General features: G+C 47.4%; 1 protein-coding gene across 4 annotated transcripts in view; it reads left to right on the top strand.

Annotated features, from left to right (window-relative positions):
* Window positions 1-20,786, top strand: part of SEMA5B (semaphorin 5B) — a 133,662-nt gene that overhangs the window by 91,352 nt on the left and 21,524 nt on the right. For all 4 annotated transcript variants that reach the window (XM_082394869.1, XM_082394870.1, XM_082394868.1 and 1 more), the window contains 3 exons: window positions 1,521-1,723; window positions 6,903-7,002; window positions 12,348-12,393. In XM_082394869.1, the coding sequence (XP_082250995.1) occupies window positions 1,570-1,723; window positions 6,903-7,002; window positions 12,348-12,393 (300 nt within the window). In that variant the 5' untranslated portion in view covers window positions 1,521-1,569. The remainder of the gene's footprint in view (window positions 1-1,520; window positions 1,724-6,902; window positions 7,003-12,347; window positions 12,394-20,786) is intronic.

Here is a 20,786-nt window from a genome sequence, read left to right as displayed (position 1 = left end):
TTTTTCACTTAATATACCTGGAGATTCCTCCATAGCAAAATCTGGAGCAAACCCCCATTCTTTTCTGGTGCTGCATCATATTCCCTTCCAAAGACATACCGTGGCTTGTTTAAGCAGTCTCCAGTTGCTGGATATTTGGTTGTTTCCTGTCTTTTGTTATTTCAAAAAATACCACAAGCAATAATCTTGTGCATAAGTCACTTTGCCTGTGTGCAGGTGCCCTTATAGTCTATTTTTGTTTCTTAACTAACTGTGGTGAAGGAGCAGGTTTTACCTTTCAATTTACAATCTGTAGCGGATGGATACTTATGTAAAATTCAATAAAAGCGAATTCCTTGAGGAGTGAATTGAAAAAAAGAATCTAGGCAAAATATAAGTCCACATATTTTGTTATTACATCCAATAGACATACAAATTGCTCTGTCAAATTACTATAAAGGTTTTAAAAACCACTCTCCAAATTCATTTATCTTATCTCAGACTGGTCACAGCTTGTGGATTGGGCTACCGCTTTACTCCCAGGAATTAGGTCAAAGGGTAAATGCCTCTGTTGTTTTGCCAGATGTTGCCAAATCCCTCCCCATCGGGTTGTACAATTTTGCCCACCCACCAGCAGTATGTAAGAGCGCCCCTTTTTCCACTGCCTCACCAAGAGCTGTCATCTCACTTGGATATGTGCTAAACTGACAGCTGAACAGCGATATCTCAGTCCAAGTTTTCATTTGTGTTGCTCTTATTATGCGTGAGAATAGCGTCATTCATATTTTTAAGTCCTGTTTGTATTTATATTCTTTGCCATTTTTCTACTGGATTGTTCGTCTTTCTCCTCTTAATTCTCAGGAATTCTTTGTATATTAGGAATATTAGCCCCTTGTCTCTGACATGAACTGCGTATCTTTTTCCCTTTCTTGTCATTTGCCTTTTGATTTTGCTTGATGTTTGTTTTGGGGAGAGAGGGAGCATGCAGAAGTTTGTGGTTTTTATGTAGTTAAATTTGTCAATCTTTTCTTTAATAGCTTCTGGATTTGGAGTCATGGTTCTCCACTCCAAGGTTATAAAGAATTCTGCCCACATTTTCTTCTAGCATTTTTCTGGTTTTATCCTTAACATTTAAATCTTTCATGCAGTGGAATTTTTCCTAGTTGGTGTGAGTTATGGATCTAAATTTATCTTTTTACAAATGACTACCCACTTGTCCTAACTCCATTTATTAAAATCCCTAAGATACCACCTTTATCATTAAAATAAATTTTAAACCATTTGGGATCATAATAGAAAAAGCTCTATAATTTGTCAGTTTTGTCCAGAATACCATTACAAGAGAAATTAGCTTTCAAAATATGATCTATAACTTTACATTATTAGAGCAGAGCAAACTCTTAAGTATTGTTAAAAAAATTAAATTTATTTAAACAAACAAAAAAACAGATCCCGTGGGGCTACCGATAGGCACGGAGGAGATCGGGAGAGGTGGGCCCTGCCGAGGGAGCGTGTGGTGAGAGTGAGTGTTTGCATTGCAGGTCTCCCCCAAGCCCGCCTCCAGGAGCTGGGAGCACAGAGGGGCCCACCATGGTGTTCCCGGGACCCCTGGCTATCACCCTGCTGCCGCCCAGCCTCACACTGCTGGTGGTGCACCTCGCCAGCTCCCAGGATGTCGCCAGTGAACCCAGCAGTGAGCAGCAGCTGTGCTCCCTGAGGGAACACCCCATCGTGGCCTTTGCAGGTGAGAGCCACTTCCCTCTCGGTCCTTTTTTGCAATGACTGTGTCCTGAAGGACTTAGGTGGAACCTCCGCAGGGTCTCTTTGGCTGTTGGAAGTCATTTCCTGTAGGGTACGGGAGACTCTTCCTCTGGGGATAGATGTAAGAAGGATGGGCAGCCATGGGCTGGAGGGATCTGATTTTAGTCTCCAGACAATTTGTTCAGGCCCTTCATCCATTTTTCCCTGGGGGAGGAGGTGGTCTTTCTCTGGAATTCCTTTGCTGGAGAATGAGGTTATGGACGCCCGGGGTGCTGTAGCCAAGGGTTGGTTGGTCATCTTGTGCTTCCAGCTCTTCTGGAAGCACAAGCTCTATTTCTTGGCTACCCTGGGAAAGAATGAAGCTGACTCACTCATTAGGAAGTGCCTGGAGATCTCTGGAAAGGTTCCCTGTGCTCTAAGATGGCTGCAGGGATGCCCGTCTGTGGCGCCTTGGGAGCCCCCAGGAAAAGGGGCCTTGATGACAAATAACTCCTTCTGTCAAGGGAGGGCATGAGAGTGTCTTATCATAGTCTTTCCCAGACTGGAGTTTGTGAATGGCTGGACATATTCTGAGGGGTCCATAAGTTCTCAATAAGTTTCTAAAATTAGTATATACATTTGATGATAATCTAAAAACATAACAAAACACAAATTCTGGAGCATCCTGCATGTTCTCCCTCAACCTGTTAGCCAGTTTGGTGGTCACTGGGGGTGTTAGGACCACATCGACACTTCAGGATCCATCACCTAAATGATGGAGCTCACACTGGGACCTGCAGATGTGGTCTCAGGGGTCCCCAGGTTCTTAAGTTTGATAAACACCCATCCTATTTCCTCTTCACAGTAATGCTGGCAGTGAGGCAGGGCAAGGGCTGTCACCTCTGTTTACAAATGGGGAGGGCTGAGGTGTAGACGGTTGGAGGGACTTGTCAGAGCCAGGTCTCCATGTCCGCCTCCTGACTCCGTCCCGGGCTCTTCCCACTCCCCGCCGCAAAGGGACCAGGCGCTCCACCGTCAGACGCACAGCAGCCCATCCTCTGCGATTCCACACAGCCAGCTGAGAGGGGCCAGATGGAAACCAGAGTGGAGAAATGAATCCACAAGACCGAGGCGGGCATGGGATTCGGGGGGTGGGGAAGGCAGTATGGATAGGAGTTGGGGCAGCGAGGTGGGGAGGCTGGAGGCGTTTCAGATGTGTGGGATTCCCAGCTGTGGGCTGCCTCCTGTCTTGGGGAGGAGGGTTTCCAGCTGTCTTCTCCGTGCTGTCTTGTTTGAGCTGGGATCTGAGGCTTTGAAGGCTTAAGTGGATTAAAGCAAATTAGTAATGTCCTTAAACCTACAAAACGCACGCACACTCTCCGACTTCTGATGGCTCCCGGAGGCTGTCACTGAAGGGAGGGACCAAGGAGCAGAATTCTGAGGGTGTCCTCCTCATGCGGGGGCCGCCTGTGGCAGCTCCTAATGAACCCTTTCTTCTCAGGGGCTTTGCTGGGGCACGGTTGGCCTGGCTGATCCTGGGGGCCATGGACAATGGAAGGAGAGCAGGGAAATCCCTGTCACCCAGCCAGGCTGGTCTGTACTGGAACAAACTGGCTGGTGATGGGAGGAGGGTGGAGAGGTGGAAGATGTGTTCCTTGAAAGCCTGGCTTCCTTGACATCATTTCTGATCTTCAGCTGTAAATTACTTGAATGAAACTGACTTCCCACCCTGCCCCCTTTCAGAAGGAAGGAATGAGGCTCAGAGTGACATAGGCAGTTGACACAGAGTGACTAAGAAATCCCCTGAGTCCCAGGTGAGCAGAGATGGTCCGTCATAGACTGACAGCCCTGGAGACGGGAGTCATCTCTGTTTTTCCTCCTCAGGCCTCCTGGCTTCCCCAAAATTCACCCGTTCCCTTTTTCTGATGGCTTTGGGTTTTCCTGCCTATTGGCCAAATTTTTCTTGGGCCCCTGACCCAATACCTGACTCCAGGCACGGAGCTGGATGCTGCGGGGCCTCAGAGGTGAAGAAGTTTCCTTTGAGTACTCATGTCCCTGTTGTTCCTTAAATGTCACTCCTTTTGGTCCCCCAGTGCAGTTAGTCCTGGATGAGGGCTGGTCCTCTTGTCTCCCCACATCCTTTAGTTCTGCTGGGCACAGACTAGGGACTCCATTCATGTTGGGTGACTATGTTCTGGGTGATGCCATGTTCCAGAGAAGCTGCCATAATCCAGCCCCGCACCAACCCCCAGCTTCCAGATGTTACATTTTACTTCTGACAGTTGAGTAGGCTTCTAACCCTGTAGCTGTGAGTTTCCCTCTCCCCTGACACCTGGCTGATCTGTGAATAACCCCTAAATACCCCAGAGGAGCTGCCAATTGCAGAATCTGACAGACGTTTTTCTGTTTTGTAAGGTTAAATTTTCTCCTATGGGTTTCTTTTAAGGGGATCCATCTGTGTTTCCCTCTGGCCTACACGTTATTCCTTTTGCCACAGCTTGGCCTTTCTAGGTGGTGGGGAGAAGCCAGTATGGGGTTAACACTGGCAGTGGTTAATCCACAAAGTGGGTAATTGAATTGACTATAATTAAAATCACAGGCACGTCATGGAGAATGTCATTTTTCTCTTAAAGTCACTGTCCAAAGCGTTCACTGCACACGGAGCTCAGAACGTGCTCGGTGTTTTAACAACAACCTTCCCTCTGGTCCTCTTTGCCTGTGTAATAAGAGGAATCTGGCTCCCTTCCCAAGACAGCTCCCCCAGGATCACCGCGCTGTGCCCGCTGCATCTCCCCCCTTGCCCTTGTCAGTCACTTCGGGGTAAGGAAGAGGGACAGGAACTGGAAGGGACCGCCCCCCCTCCTCCACCCCCACCTCCCACTGTCATCCTGGCTCCTGCCCTGTTTCCTCTTCCTCTCCCTTCACCCCAAGAAAGGGCTGGAATGAAGGCTGAGCTGAGCTATCTCCAGATGGAGTTTCTCCTGGTTTGCCGCAGACCAGTCATGCCACCTCTTCCCCTGTTCAGCTGCCCACATCTGGAATACCCCTGTCAGAAGGGAAGAAGGGGATTAAAGTGCAAGCCGGTTGCTACTATTGGAGAGCACCCAGTATGCTGGGGATGGCAACCCCTCTCACACACACATACACATACCCCACCCGGAAAACAGATGAGCACATTCAGAGTGACAAAAACGTGCAATGTGGATGGAACACGAAGGGTGGAGAGAATATGGAACAAAATAAGATCAGGATGGAGAGGTTATAATCCAGGAAGGCTTCCTGGAGAAGGAGGACCCTTGGCTTAGTCTCTAAGGTACCATGATATCCTATCAGGATTTCTGAGAGCAGCCCTGAGGTCAGCTAAAAACCCGGCCTACCCGACTCCAGATCCACTCCTTATACTGTGATCACCCAAATGCCATTGCAACTTCGTGATGGTTCTTGCCAACCTATAGTCACCTGTTGAGGGCAGAGGCAGACACAAAAGATTTGCTTCATTTTGCTGCAGTTTTTCTTTCTTCTTTTTTTTAATCGTGCATATCACAGTTTTCTGAAAAACATCCAACTCGCAAAACCTTCAGTTCTCCAGGGAGCGATTAAGTGTTTGCCTGCCATGCAGAAATGAAGGGCTGCTTTTACTCTGTAGTGGAGGGATAATGAGCACTGATTTATTTCCCTTGGATTACACACACACACACACACACACACACACACACACACACACACACACTACTCTGAGCCTTCTGGGAGCCAGTTACTAATACACTGTGAGGAAGAAATCTCAGGGCCTCCTCACATTCCCCTCATCTTTACCCTATCGGCGTGAAAGTTCCTCTGCCCCACAGCTTTCTCTCTTTACTGGTCAGTTCCCTCACATCCATGAGGAAGGGGCTGAAGGAGAGCTGTTAAGGGGCTGTGAGCCAAGATGGGGGAAGTGGTTCTCCATTTGGAGGGAAAGTCAGCTGGGCACTGTTCCCCAGGTGTACCCTCTCCAGACCACTGCCCCATCCATCCAGAGGGCTTCGAGGTCTCCTCTGCCCACCTGGTCCCCATGAAAGACTTTGGCCTTGGCTGGGAAGATCCTTCTTGGAGACAGAGATGGGCACTGCCCACCCACCCTCCATTTCTTCCACCTCTGTGGAGTCTTGTCTGAAAACCTGAGGCTTCTTGTACAAAAGGGAGTTGACGATTATTCATACATTCATTCAAACACTTCCAGGTGCAGGTGCTGGGCGGAGGCTAGAGCTCCCAGAAGCAAGATTTTCCCTGTCCCCCAGGGCAAACTACCAGATTAGACACCCAGTGAGATAGGAGCTTTGATGGCAGTCAAGAAGAGGTCTATAGGAGCCCGTCACCTTGTGTGGGGGAGTCAGGGAAGGCTTCTTGGAGGAGGTGGGGTGGGGACGGGGACAAACAGGAACTGTTCCATTGAGGAAGAATGGAATTGCAAAGGTTTGCAGGCTCCTGCAGGATAGATCTGGAGATGTGCACTGTGTTCTGGTTGAGTGTGGCTGGAGTGGAGGGTGTAAGGGGGAATGTATAAGCAGAAGCATCATTCTTTCAGTGGATCACTAGATCACTAATGTGCCAGGCATTCATTCTACTTGGGAGGACAGTGGGGCCAGAACCCAAAGGAGTTGGGACTTTTCCTGGAGGAAACTGGGAGCTATTAAAGAGTTCTAAGCTAGAGAGTGACATAACCAGCTTTGCATTTTAGAGAGATCACTTTGTTGCCTTGTGGGAAATGGGCTGGAGGGGCAAGAGCGGAAGCCATGCCAGTTAGGATGCTGTTGGCACCAGTCCAGGCAAGAGATGATGGTGGCTTGGCTGGGGCATAGGGTGCGGAGGGCGAGATGGATGGATTTCAGAGAACGGACAGGATTTGCCAGTGTGTTTGGTGTGGCTGGTGAGGGTCTCGGGGGGTCAAGGATGATTACAGGTGTCCCTTTGCGCAGCTAGGGGGTGGGTGGAGCCCTTCTCCGAGCTAGGGAGCAAAGCAGGAGCAGTGACACCAGCCCCACTCCCCGTCCCCCAGCCGGCTGCTCACAGAGGTGGGCGGGCAGAACCCAGGTCTCCGGGGTGCCCCTGCCTCACTACAGCCCTTCCGCTCTTGGGTCCGATGCTGGTGCAGCTGGGAGCCCCTGGGCCAACAGTAACCGAATGGCTGCTTCTCCCTCCCCCAGATCTGAAGCCATGGGTCTCTAACTTCACCTACCCTGGAGCCCAAGATTTCTCCCAGCTCGCTCTGGATCCTTCCAGAAACCAGCTCATCGTGGGAGCCAGGTAATGAGGTACAGGAGGGTTGGGGCCAGGACTGGGGGATCAATTCTAAGCGAATTCAGTGGAGGGAATATTATTTGGGATGACCCTCTGTGGGCAGACCCTCACCCTGGGCTCCTGTTCCACCCTACCAGGCCCTCTCTGTGTCTGAATGTCTGTCCCCCAGAAAAGGAAGCAGTGGATGGGTGGGTGGGGGGAGGTGGGAAGGAAGTGACCCCCAGATCTCAGCAAGCCACATTCCTCAGTGTCTGGCAGTTATTAAGGGCAGGAATGCCCGCTGGCAACCTCCTAGCCCCTGTCCCTGCCATCCTGCCAGGACCTACCTAGCTGGTGTCCTCCCTGGGAGCTCCATGCAGAGAAGCTGCCCAGGAGCCCCCTGCTGGCCGGCTGGCTGCCTGCACCTGGGACATGGGACACCGGCCATGTGCTTCTTTTATGAAGGACCTCACCTCCCTGTTGCCCGATATCAGTTAGCCCCACTGCCCAGGTCTGGTATTCAAGGGGTAATACACTCTAGGGAGGACTTGTAGAGACTTTACAGAGTGGAGTAGGAGGAGAGAATCCTCACAGAATCATAGACCGTCAGCTCTGGTAGGGAAGGGAGCTTAGAGATGGTCTGTTCCAGTGGGAACAGCAGCATCGGTAGCATTGGGAAACTCGTTAGAAATCAAATTCTTGGGCCCTACCCCAGACCTGATGAGTCAGAAACTCTGGGGGTGGGGCCCAGCAACCTGTGTTTTAACAAGCGCCCCAGGTAAGCCTGATGCACACTGGAGTTTCAGAATCACTGGCCTAATCCAACTGTCCTCGATTTAAACATGAGGAAGCAGAGGCTGGAGTGGGGAAGGTGACCTTCCCAAGACCACGTAGCAAGATGACAACAGAATCTGGGGACGAGAACCCAGGTCCCCTAACCTCAGGGCTAGAGTTTTTTCTGCCAACCCACGTTACCACCTCCAACTGCACTGGTGTTTTTCAGAAGCTCTCCGCCCCAGGGGTTCTGATTCAGCAGGTCTGGGGTGAGGGAGGATGGCCACTGGGTTGGACGCCTCCAGGCTCCACTGTGTAGCTGACCATCCTTGACTTCTGGGCTTTCCTGAGTGGCCCCACCCCTTCATTTGCCACGTGAAAAGGAGGCAAGTCGAGGACAGAGCTCTGGACCAGATGAACTGCATTCTTGTCCTGGGTGGTCTTGACCTGTGAGCCTCACTTTCCTCATCTGTAAAGTCCAGGTTATGTGACACTGCCAACATCACAGGGCTCTTAAGAAGCTGGGGCGGAATGCATTTTATTTTTTTAATTTTGAAATTAACTTATTATTGTGCATCAGTGATATGTGTTATGGTATAACATTCAGAAGGTACAAAAGTGAAAAGCAGGGCCAGCCCGCTACACCAAGCAGGACCCCTCACTGGAGGCATGCCCTGTGGTGAGTTTGCATGTCCTCTCCAAAGTAATCTCTACATATGCAAGTATACAAGAGTGTTGACTTTATTTTCCCAGCAAAGAGAATCATTGTTTTACTTTTTATGTTGAGATAATGGTAGATTTACATGCAGATGTAAGAAATAATACAGAGATCGCATCCTTATATCCTTCACCCCGTTCCCCCCCAACAGTGGTAACATCTTGCATAACCATAATACAACACTGCAGTCAGGAAGCTGACATTAATGCCATCCTTCCACCTGATTCAGTGTCCACCAGCTTTACATATGTAGTTTTTAGAATCCTGATGCCTTTGAAATAAGTAAGACAGAGAAAGACGAACACCGAATGTTATCATTTATATGTGGAATCTAAAAAATAAAACAAATGAATTAATATAGCAAAACAGAAACGGACTCACAGATATAGAGAACAAACTAGTGGTTACCAGTGGGGAGAGGAAAGGAGGGGGGCGATAGGAGTAGGGGATTAAGAGAAACTACTGTGTATAGAAAAAATAGGCCACAAGAATAAACTGTACAGCACAGGGAAATAAAGCCAATATTTTATAATAACTTTAAATGGAGTATAAGCTATAAAAATACTGAATCACGGGGCTTCCCTGGTGGCGCAGTGGTTGAGAATCTGCCTGCCAATGCAGGGGACACGGGTTCGAGCCCTGGTCTGGGAAGATCCCACATGCCACGGAGCAACTGGCCCCGTGAGCCACAATTACTGAGCCTGCGCGTCTGGAGCCTGTGCTCCGCAGCAAGGGAGGCCGCGATAGTGAGAGGCCCGCGCACCGCGATGAAGAGTGGCCCCCGCTTGCCACAACTAGAGAAAGCCCTCGCACAGAAACGAAGACCCAACACAGCCAAAAATAAATTAATTAATTAAAAAAAAAAAACCTGAATCACTATGTTGTACACCTGAAACTACTGTAATATTGTAAATCAACTAGACAATAAATAAATAAATAAATAAATAAATAAATAAATAAATAAATTTAAAAATCCTGGTGCCTTTGCTCTGAACCTTGTGGAAGCATTTTGAAAGCTGCCATTCATTCTGCACCTGCCATGTGCCAGGCACTATTTTATGTACCAAATGTATAGTAAAACGTCTAAAACGTATAGTAAATCAGGCATGTAATAAGTCATGTCATCTTCACGGTAACCCCAGGCAGTAGGTTCTATGATTATCCCCATTGTATGGACCAGGAAACTGAAACGCAGGAGGGTTGAGTCACCTGCCTGTGCTCACACTGCTCTTCCTGATCCTCTTCCTCCCCCACATGAGGGTGAGGGGAGACATCCCTTTGCCTGGGTCCTTGAGCCTGGCTATGTCCACAGAGAACCGGGGGAAAACCTGGACCGGGTCCCTTGCACCCCTTACAGCAAATGAAGTGGGTCCTCAGCTTCTTCCTTCTCCCCCTTTCTCTTGGAGCTTCTTTCCTTCCTCCTTCTCTTCTCCCTGACATTTTCCCCCTTCTCTGTGACCCCCTGGGCCTCTGGAATTCAGGCTAGGGAAATTTTTTATTCATTTATACCCCGCCTTGTTGCGTAAGGGGTTTAGGATGGGTCAAGCTTCAGAGGTTTCTCTCTGTTCTTATCTCCCAGGGAAGCAGACTTCGATGTTGTGATGAATGATTTTTGTTGAGATAAAAATGAATAAAGTGATGCAATGTTTCCCCTAATTTTTTAAAGCTGTGAGCAGATGCCTGTGTTACCTGAGCAGATAGCTGGGGCAGAGCCTTAAGCTGGAGCCCATCCGTCCCCAGGCTGGGAGGGTGGGGGCAGAGGAGGGGCCTGGGGAGGGACCTCAGAGGCCTGGAGCCAAGGTCCCCTAGTGAGGCCCACCAGGACAGAAAAGCAGCCGAGTGGGTCCTGGACCCAGAGCCAGAGGTGTCTCCTTCAGGCCCCTGGATTCACTCAGCAGGGCCTCTCCCTCTCTTTCTGGCCCACTCGACAACATTTCCCCTCATTTCTCAGCACAGCTAAGGTGGGCCAGAACTCTCTCTAAAGCGATCATTCCTGAAAACTTCAGGAACCAAGAGGAATGGCCAGAAGAAGATGTAAGAAGGAAAGAAAAATCTTAGGGAAAACCCAAACTTTACATCTGTTTGACATTAATAAAGCCTTTCAACATGCGTCACACCATTCCTCTGTCTCCACGGCCCTATGAAATAAGAATGACAGGCATTAGTTTCTCCATTTTACAGATGCGGACACTGAGCCCCTCAGAAGGCCCCCAGCAAGTGGCTGAGCTGGAATTCTCCCTGCCTCTGCCACAGGGGCTACTCTGAACCTGCAACCACTTTCATGTGGCTCTCTGACCCGGGGGTCCTGCCACCCTCCGAGTCCACGCATAGTGCCTTGTGGCTCCAGAGTCCGTGCAAAGCAGTTTCAGCAGCGCCTGAGCCCATGAGCGCTCAGTAAGTGGGCGATAGTCGTAGTAGTGATGGTATCATCATTGCTATTATTTAAGGTGTTTTTTTTTTTAATGAAGACTTTATTTTTTTAGAGCAGTTTTAGGTTGGCAGCAAACTTGACAGGAAGGGACAGAGAGTTCCCATAGGCACCCCCGCCCCACACAGGCCCAGCTTCCCTCACCACCAGTAGCCTCCACCGCAGGTGCATTTGTTACAATTGATGAACCTACACTGACACATCACCATCACCCAAAGCCCAGAGTTTACCTTAAGGTTCACTCTTGGTGGTGTACATTCTGTGGGTCTGGACAAATGTATAATATCATGTATTCATCATTAGGGTGTCATACCTAGTAGTTTCACTGCCCTAAAAATCCCCTGTGCTCTGCCTGTTCATCCCCGCCGCCACCCCACCCCCTGGCAACCGCTGATCGTTTTAATATCTCCATAGTTCTGCCTTTTCCAGAATATCATATAATGAAATCATACAGCATATAACCTTTCCAAATTGGCTCTTTTCACTTAGTAATATGTATTTAAGCTTCCCCTACGTCTTTCCATGGCTTGATAGCTCATTTCTTTTTAACACTGAATAATATTCCATTGTCTGGATGCACCACAGTTTATCCACGCAACTACTGAAGGACATTTTGGTTGCTTCCAAGTTCTGGCAATTATGAATAAAGCTGTTATAAACATCCGTGTGCAGGTTTTCGTGTGGATATGAGTTTCCTTATTTAAGGTTTTCGAGCAGCAGGCTGGTATGATGAAAGCAGCGTTTGAGGAGGGTGAATCTGGCAGCTCCGTGCAGGTGGCGATGTGGAAGAGAGGAGCCACGAGGTGGCAGAGGGGCAGTTTGGGCAAGAGGAGACAGGCTGGTCCAGGGAGGTGGCCGTGGAAAGGTCAGATCCAGAGTCACTGACCGCAGGAGGGACTGCGGGAGATGAGGAAGCAGACAGGACTCCAGGGGCCCAGGCCGTGGAGCCAGGACAGATGGCTGGCCTGTCTGAGGAGGGGAAGTGGGTCAGGGAGGTAGTCGAGGGAAGGAGGAAGATGACCTGCCTGGGTCCCCACAAGAGCTCCATGAGGCTTTATGTTGAACACAAACAGGTTCCACGGTTGGGAAAGGGGTGTAGGAAGCTCTGCCCTGGGCCTGCTGGGATGGCGGGGAACAGAGACAGCGTGGGCTTTGGGGGCAGATGCGTCTGGGTTTCAATCCCACCTCCTGCACTTACTATCCCTATGATTTGGGCCATTTACCCAAACTGTTTCCTCGTCTGTAAAATGGAGTTTTCTTTCTACTCCCGGCGTGGCAGTGCAGATTAAATGAGCACACGGAGGTGGAGCTCTCCCTGGGGTCGGCCCACTGGCAGCCGTCTGCAGTCGGCACCCAGTCCTGGCACCCCACGAGGCAGGAGCCACGAAGCTGTTCCTGGAGACCTACCTGCAGAACCAGCCTGACTTACCATCTCTGTTTCTGTTTTCACAGGAACTACCTCTTCAGACTCAGTCTTGCCAATGTCTCCCTCCTTCAGGTACATTTGCTTCCCTTCCCTGTAATTTCCCTGGTATTTGGGGGCTGGGGCCAGGGCAGCACAAGGAGCGAGATTCAGAATTGAACCCCCAGGGTTGAAATCAGGAGCCCTGTGTTCTTTTCACTGGCTGTGGGCTCACACCGGCGGTCGGGCTAATGGCCGGGAAGATATTTGGAAGTGGGGGCGCGGCCACAGGAACATGGGGGCACACGCAGGGCTCCTGCGCTGTGAGGACAGGAGCTAGGTGCTCCTGTTTGCCTGGACTGAGGGGTCCCAGGACACAGGACTTTCACTAGAACCAGTACAGTACTGGGCAAACTTGAATGGCTGGTCATGCTAAGTCCAGCTGCTAAATCCACAGGAGGGTCTCTGGGTTTGGGCCTCGAGGGAAAGGGTGTCCCTGGTTCCTTTCTTAGCCTGGCCTGAGTGATCCCATTGTAGCTCAGCATTTTCACTGAGCTGTGATTGATTTGTTATCTGCTGCCAAGGACTCCCCCAGCATAATTCCCTAAGTGCTTTGGGAGGCACTTTGATGGGACTCCTTGATCCAGAACATTTATCCCAGATTGAGAAACAGATGCCATATCATCTCTGCAGAGGCTGGACATTCTAGAGAAAGGAAGGCCATCTCTTTGCCAATGAGGGGAGGGCCTCAGTTCCTGTGTCCAGGGGAGGCTTGCTGGTCTCCAGTGATCAAGTGTTCCTTGAGCACTTGCTGTGTATCAAAAGTGATCTGGGGGAGGAGGGGCTATAAGACAAGCAGAGTCTCTGGCCGCTAGGGCTCACAGCACAGCCAGGAAAAGATGATGAGTGATACACAGAACCTAATTAGAGAATGGTACAAGGAGTTAGTCAGGGGCTGGGCTATTTGGTATAGTGTTTCACAACAAAGGGCAGTTGGGGAAGGGGAGACCTCCTTGGTGAGCTAGTGTGACACTCTGGTCTAGTTTCTTCTAGCTGCACCTGGGTCTAGACCCCCAGGGGCCATTGCAGCTGGTTGCCACAGAGGAGGTGCTCCACAGGGAGCAGAAAAGGTGTGACCATCCGAAAGGAGGAGCCAGGAAGAACTAGGGGAAATTGAAAAGAAATTCCATTCATCCATTTTTAATAAACATTAGCAAACGTTTATGGAATACCTACTAAATGCTGGGTCCAGTCCCAGGCATGGTACTAGGATTTGAAATCCAAAGGTGAATCAGGCTCTGTCCCTTGCCTGAAGGAGCAAGCACATAAGAGATCATAAATGCTTCCCTTTCCTGGATGGGACATGTTCCTGGGGCCTGGGCTGGAGCAAGGTGGAGTAAATTCCCAGAGGCAGCATCCCATGTCCTGCCAGCTTGCTCGGTCACAAGCAGCCCAGCCAGAGGCTAGTTTCCAAGTGACTTCCATGGGAAATGAAGCCAAGATGCCAAACCCTGCAGGTCAGGGCCTGGGGGCAGCCAGTGCAGAGATGGTCCAAAGTGGGTGGGAGGAAGTGGATCCGAGGGTCCTGCCTTGTGCTCAGGAGGCAGTTGGCTTTTTATTAAGCTCCCATGGTCTGCAAATGAAAGTCTTCTGGGAACAGTAAAGTGGCCAAAGTGGGGAAAGAGAGACAGATGCACAGAAATAATGGCAGCGCTGTGGGAAGCATGTAAGAAGGGGTGCATGCCAGGTGCCAGGTGCCCAGAGGCATGAGGAACCCCCAGGCTCCGCAGGGTCTGAAAAGTCTTCCCAGAGAGCTGCCCTTGGGCTGCAGTTTGAAGGATGGGGTTTGGCCAGGCAGCTAAGGAGGCGACAAGGTGTGAAATAGCATGGAGCACCGAGGCGGGCAGTGTGGCAGGATCATGGGGTGGGAGTGGGATAAAGGTAGGAGATGAGGCCCAGGAAGAGAGAGAGGCTACATCACAGAGGGTCTTCATGGCTGAGCAGAGGGGTCCATATTTTATTTTGAAGGCAAAGAGGTATAAGCCGAGAAGTGGCATGAACAGATCTGGTGTTCAGATCACCTAGCCTAATGCAGAGAATGGATTAGCAGAGGAACTGGTTGGGAGAAACGGCAATAACCCAGGTGATTGATGGGGAGAATTGAATTAAGGCAGCAGAGTGGGGATGGAGAGAAGAAAGGAAATGATCTTCCGGTGGCAGAATCCTACAGCGTCACAGCATCGCACGGCTCCACAGATCACCAGGCACATTGTCTTCTGTGTGAAGGTGACCCCTAGAGTTGGGAAGGTGGCAGCCCTGGAGGGCTTAGCGAAGGCTTGGACTACAGTGGTGCCATCTAGGTTTCTGGCTTGCAGAGCTGGGTAGCATAAATCAGGATGGGACTGGAGCTAGCCTGACTCTAGACACTGGTTCTCCCTTGGTTGCCCACTAGAATCACCAGAGGAGCTTTAAAAAGCACTGATGCCTCAGAGGTTCTGTTCTAGGGTACAGCCGGGCACTGGGATTTTTAAAGGCTCGCAGGTGATTCCTTTGTGCAGCCAGATATAGGAACCACTGCTCTAGGATGTTAAGGCCTTTTTTGTAGATGCTGCCCAACTGGTTCGGCTTCCCCAGGTGTCCTTGACAGTTGACCTGCAGGTCCTGGGTCCCGTACCTTACCAGATGTTAGGACCCTCCGGCTTGATGCTGAGGCCTGGCGTTTGGTTCATTCTGCTCCGTGTGGATCTGGTCTCAGCCATGGGAAGGTACCTTCTACCAGCCCTATCACTCATGATTGAGGCAGGGGCTGGGCCTCTGGGGCTTTTCTGAAGGCTTTTCTGCAGACCAGCCACAACTGCACCAGGAATTGGTTTTACCACCTTCCCAGGGTGTCTCTTAGGGCCTGACTCCTGGAGTTCAGATTGGATTCTTTGTAACAGAACTGAGGAGATAAATAAATACAATTCATGGTCACATCCCCACCGCCCCACCACAGGGGGAACCACCTAGCCACAAAGAGAAGGGAACGAGAGAGAAGTTAGAGGGGGGTGTCCAGCATCCCCTCGGCCAGGCAGGAGGCCGACCTCAGCCTCTGGTCTCCTGGTTTGTCCTCTGATGAGAAAGCCCTGCCTTTTGACCATGAAAGCTGGACTTCATTGAGCGCTCCTCCATTGCCCGGTCTGGGGCTTTGGGTTCCTGTTTATAAGCTTTCAGTCCACAGCATCTGCTATCACAATTGACTCACAGCAACTAAGTGCTAAAAATGAGCTGCACCCCTTTGCTGAAAAGAGGAGACAGGGTCAAGGCCTCCCCGTTCCCCAGCCCAACCTCCTTTACTCTCCATCCTGCCTGGGGCACACACGCAGTTATAACTCTCCATTACAGCCAACAGATCCTCCCACATGGCCCCAGGGTATGATTTAACCAAACTCAAACCTCAGTGCTTTATTGATAGTTTAAATAATTAACATCCCTTAAAGAAAAATCTAAATGCAAACAGTTTATGCAAACCAGTGTCCACTAAAAGGACTTCTAAGTACCTAACCCCTATTAAACAATTTGTGTAAACTACTCTTCCTTAAGGAAAATAGAAAAACCCAGCTTCCTTCTCAAGTCTCTAAGGAACAAGGGAGGAGAGATGCAGGTAGCGGCAGAGGGGGCAGAGTGCGTGCGTGCGTGCGTGCCTGCCTGCCTCTGTGTGTGTGTGTGTGTGTGTGTGTGTGCACACCCGTGCTTGCAGAAGGGAAGGGGAAACCAAATCAGCTCACCAGTGATTGTTATTTATCACTGTAACTTAATAAACTGGTTGTGGGAAAGAAAAGGTGGCGAGTGGTCGACAGTGTCAGGGGGCTGCTGAATAAGCTTACTTGGATTTGTCAATCAGGAGCTCATGAGCCACCTGTGCCAGAGCAGTTCCAGAGGATGACGTGGCTGGAGGCCTAATTGCAATGGATTTATGATCTTGGGCTGCCACATGTCTTGCATGTGCAGACATGGGGACTGTTCTGCACATTCGCATCAGGATGCACATGGGGCTTTGTTTGCGCCTGGGCAGATGGTGAGGCTGATCCTGAGCTCTTTTCTAGTTGTCTCCACATTGTCCAAACTAAGCTGGCAGCTCCATAGTTTTTTGAAATCTAAACTCTGATGAGTGGTGGACTTAATGCTCAGCTGTTTTAATGTTCAGCCATTGTCTCTGGTGTCCAGGGGAGTTGCTGAGTCTATAAGGAGATTATCCAGTTCCTGGCTGTCTCAACTGCTTTCCCCATACCAGAAAACCACGCAGTTTCTCTTTACTAGAGATTGCCATCCTGGAATTTCTGGGACAGTCCTACTTTAAGACATTCTGCATGGCTGATTGATCGTACACATCTTATCTCCACTCCTTCACAAAATTCACTAAAAGGACAGTGAGAAATTTTAGAAGGTACAGATCTGCAATGACAGAGAGAACAAAAGAGATGTCAGTAGAGAAGAGATTAATGTATTCTGGGAAGGTGGAAAATGGATGGAGCAAATCATAACCAATTTAGTAGAGCAGAACAGTTTACAGAGGGATATATGGCAGAGAAGCGTGATGATTCCCCAGAAGGCCTCAGAAATTGGGGTGTTGGATATTGTGGAATGTGAGGATGAGGTACAAGGCTAAAAGGGGGAAATGGTTGAAATTATCTAAATTGAGAGGTCAGAACCCAGATCTCCTGTCCCATCCCACACAGTAATCCCTTCCTCCATTTACCCCTCCCCCAATAAAGGGAGATTAAGACCCTTTTTTTTCATTAAAAAATTTTTTATTGAAGTGTAGTTGATTTGTAAAGTTGTGCTAATTTCTTCTGTGCAGCAAAGTGACTCAGTTATACATATATATATACTTTTTCATATTCTTTTCCATTTTGTTTTGTCACAGGATATTGAATATAGTTCCCTGTGCTATACAGTAGGACCTTGTTGTTTATCCATCCTGTATATAATAGTTTGCCTCTGCTAATCCCAAACTTCCATTCCTTCCCTCACCTCCCCGCCCCTTGGCAACCACAACTCTATTCTCTACGTCTGTGAGCCTTTCTGTATTGTAGATATGTTCATTTGTGCCATATTTTAGATTCTACATATAAGTGATATCATATGGTATTTGTCTTTCTCTTTCTGACTTACTTTGCTCATTATGCTAATCTCTAGGTTCATCCATGTTGCTGCAAATGGCATTATTTCATTCTTTTTGATGGCTGAGTAACGTTCCATTGTCTATATATACCACATCTTCTTTATTCATTCATCTGTTGATGGACATTTAGGTTGTTTCCATGTCTTGGCTATTGTAAATAGTGCTGCTGTGAACATAGGGGTGCATGTATCTTCTTGAATTATACTTTTGTCTGGATATATGCCCAGGAGTGGAATTGCTGGATCATATGGCAACTCTAGTTTTAGTTTTTTGAGGAACCTCCATACGTTTTCCATAGCTGCTGCACCAGTTTACATTCCCACCAACAGTGTAAGAGTGTTCCCTGTTCTCCACACCCTCTCCAGTGTTTGTTATTTATAAACTTTTTAATGATGGCCATTCTGACAGGTGTGAGCTGGTACCTTGTTGTAGTTTTGATCTGCATTTCTCTAATAATTAGCAATGCTGAGCATCTTTTGATGTGCCTATTGGCCATCTGTATGTCTTCTTTGGAGAAATGTCTATTTAGGTCTTCTGCCCATTTTTCGATTGGGTTGTTTGGTTTTTGTTGTTGTTGAGTTGCATGAGCTGTTTGTATATTTTGGAAATTAAGCCCTCGTTGGTCGCATCATTTGCAAATATTTTCTCCCAGTCCGTAGGTTGTCTTTTCATTTTGTTTGTGGCTTCCTTTGCTGTGCAAAAGCTTGTAAGTTTGAGTAGGTCCCATTTGTTTATTTTTGTTTTTACTTCTATTGCCTTTGGAGACTGACCTAAGAAAACATTGGTACAGTTTATGTCAGAGAATGTTTTGCCTATGCTCTCTTCTAGGAGTTTTATGGTGTCATATCTTACGTTTAAGTCTTTAAGCTGTTTTGAGTTTATTTTTGTGCATGGTGTAAGGGTGTCTTCTAACTTCATTGATTTGCATGCAGCTGTCCAACTTCGCCAGCACAACTTGCTGAAGAGACTTTTTTCCCATTTTATATTCTTGCCTCCTTTGTCAAAGATTAATTGACCCTACGGTGTGGGTTTTTTTCTGGGCTCTCTATTCTGTTCCACTTATCCATCTGTCTGTTTTTGTGCCAATACCACGTTGTTTTGATTACTGTAGCTTTGTAGTATTGTCTGAAGTCTGGGAGGGTTATGCCTCCCGCTTTAAGACCCTTTCTTTAAAGACCCAACTGGTGAGCCTCCAAATTTGGAGACCCCAGGAAAGGTGAAATCGCACTGATGGGGTACGGGGCTAGAACAATATTTCTTTTTCTCTCTGTGTGCAATTTATTTATTGAAGAAAACTGGTCATTTGTCTTATAGTGTTTCCCACAATCTTGACTTTGCTGATTGTAATCCAAATGGTACAATTTAATGTGTTCCTCTGTTCCCTGTATCATCTGTGAATTGATTGTTAGATTTAAAGACTTTATTTAGTTTAGATTCTGGCAAGATTACTTCAGAGGTGTTATTGTATACTTTTTTAGGCGGTACATAGTGTCTGATTTTCTCTGTTTTTTTTTTTAATGTTAGCAGCCATTGATGATTGTTTCCCAGATCCATTAATTCTTTAGGTGTTACAGTACATTAGCCAGACTACTTCTACAAGGAGAAACTTCTCCTCATCTCCTATTTGATTACCCAATGATACAGTCATATAGAAAAGGCAGGATAAATATTTGATACTCTGTCTTTATTCACCAGTTTTCAAATAATGAACTGGCTTGGAAGTATCTGTCAATGATGATCAGTTAATTTAATTTTATTATTATTATTATTATTATTATTATTATTATTACAGACTCATGGCTTTAAACATTGTGGGTGTTGCAGCCCATTGCAGTTATCTCTCATGACTATCCCATCTTTCGCCAGTAGGGGGCCTCTTCAAATTGGCTCCTGGGCCTATGACACTATGACCCTAGTGGTCTTTGCTTCCTTACTATTTGGTGTGAGGAGATATTCTAGGCTCACCTTGTACATTTCCTGCCCCAGACCTAGAATTAGTCGTTTCTCCAAGAAACCTTGGCTCCTTTCAGTGGGAAATGGTTAGTGATTTATTTTTAAATATAAATAGCCAAAAATCACCAGACATTTGAGGAAAGCCTCTACAGTGAAAGAGAAAGATCAAAACAAACAAGCAAACAGAATGAAGGAAGTTGTAAGAAACAGGGACAATGCAAGACATACAAGAAAACACTTCGTAAATTAATTTAAAAAACTAATTAGAATCTTCTGAGATATAAAAATATATTTTGTTTATAAAACATTAAATTAAAAATGAAAATTTAAAAAGTGATTGGGGAAATAAAAATTGAATGGAAGGATTAGAAGATAAAGTTGAAGAAAAATCTCTCAGAAATTAGAACGACGACAAAAAAAAGAAATGAAAAACAGGAGAGAAATAACAGAAAACTAGAGGATCAATGCACAAGGGCCAACAGTGGATTGGATTAATAAGAGTTACAAAAAAGAGAACAGAGAAAAAAATGAGGAAGAAATTATGGATGAAATAACATAAGAAAATTTGCCAAAATAGAGGATGAGTCTTCACATTGAAAGGGCTGACTGAGTTCCCAAAAGAGACCCTGCACTAAGGCACATCAGTGTGAATTTCAGGACACTGTTATCAAAGGTGATTCTAAAAGCTTCTAGCTTTTTTTTTCTAAAGAGAAAAAGAGAAAGAAAACGATCACTACAAAAGATTGGGAATAAGAATTACACCAGACTTCTCAGTAGCAACACTGGAATCTAGAAGACAATGGAGGAATAAATGCCTTTACAATTCTGAGTGAAAATTATTTTCAACTTAGAATTCTATACCAAAACGATCAATCAAGTATGAAGATAGAATGAATCAGACATGCAAGAATTTAAAAAAATTGATCTACCATGTTCCTTTTCATAGGAAGATACTGGAGATGTGTTCTACCAAAATAAGCAAGTAATTCAAGAAAGGGGAAACACAGGATTCAGCAAACAGGAGAGGAGTGGAGGTAAGTCCCAGGTTAACAGCAAAACAGGAGACCTCAAGAGCAACCAGGTCATACTGGAGCAGAAGGCTGGAGGCTGGCAGGAGGAAGAGAATGGGAATTAATAGGTTATCTGAACCATTTGTGTGTACAGTTGTTAGCAGATGATATTGAGAGGGACTGTTGGGCATTAGGGAAAAATCAGTGATAGGTACGTTGTAAAACAAGCCAATGAAGAAAATCAAGACAATTATTCAGTCCAGGAAAAACAAAAAGTTGGTCAAGAAAGGATACCTCATCAGAATAGGCATATTTCATTGATTCTCAGAGGCATATGTTTTCACATTTTACTGAGTCTGAAG

The sequence above is a fragment of the Balaenoptera borealis genome, assembly GCF_965194805.1.
Source record: "Balaenoptera borealis genome assembly, chromosome: 5".
NCBI lineage: Eukaryota > Metazoa > Chordata > Mammalia > Artiodactyla > Balaenopteridae > Balaenoptera > Balaenoptera borealis.
This window is presented reverse-complemented; position numbering and strand designations above follow the sequence as displayed.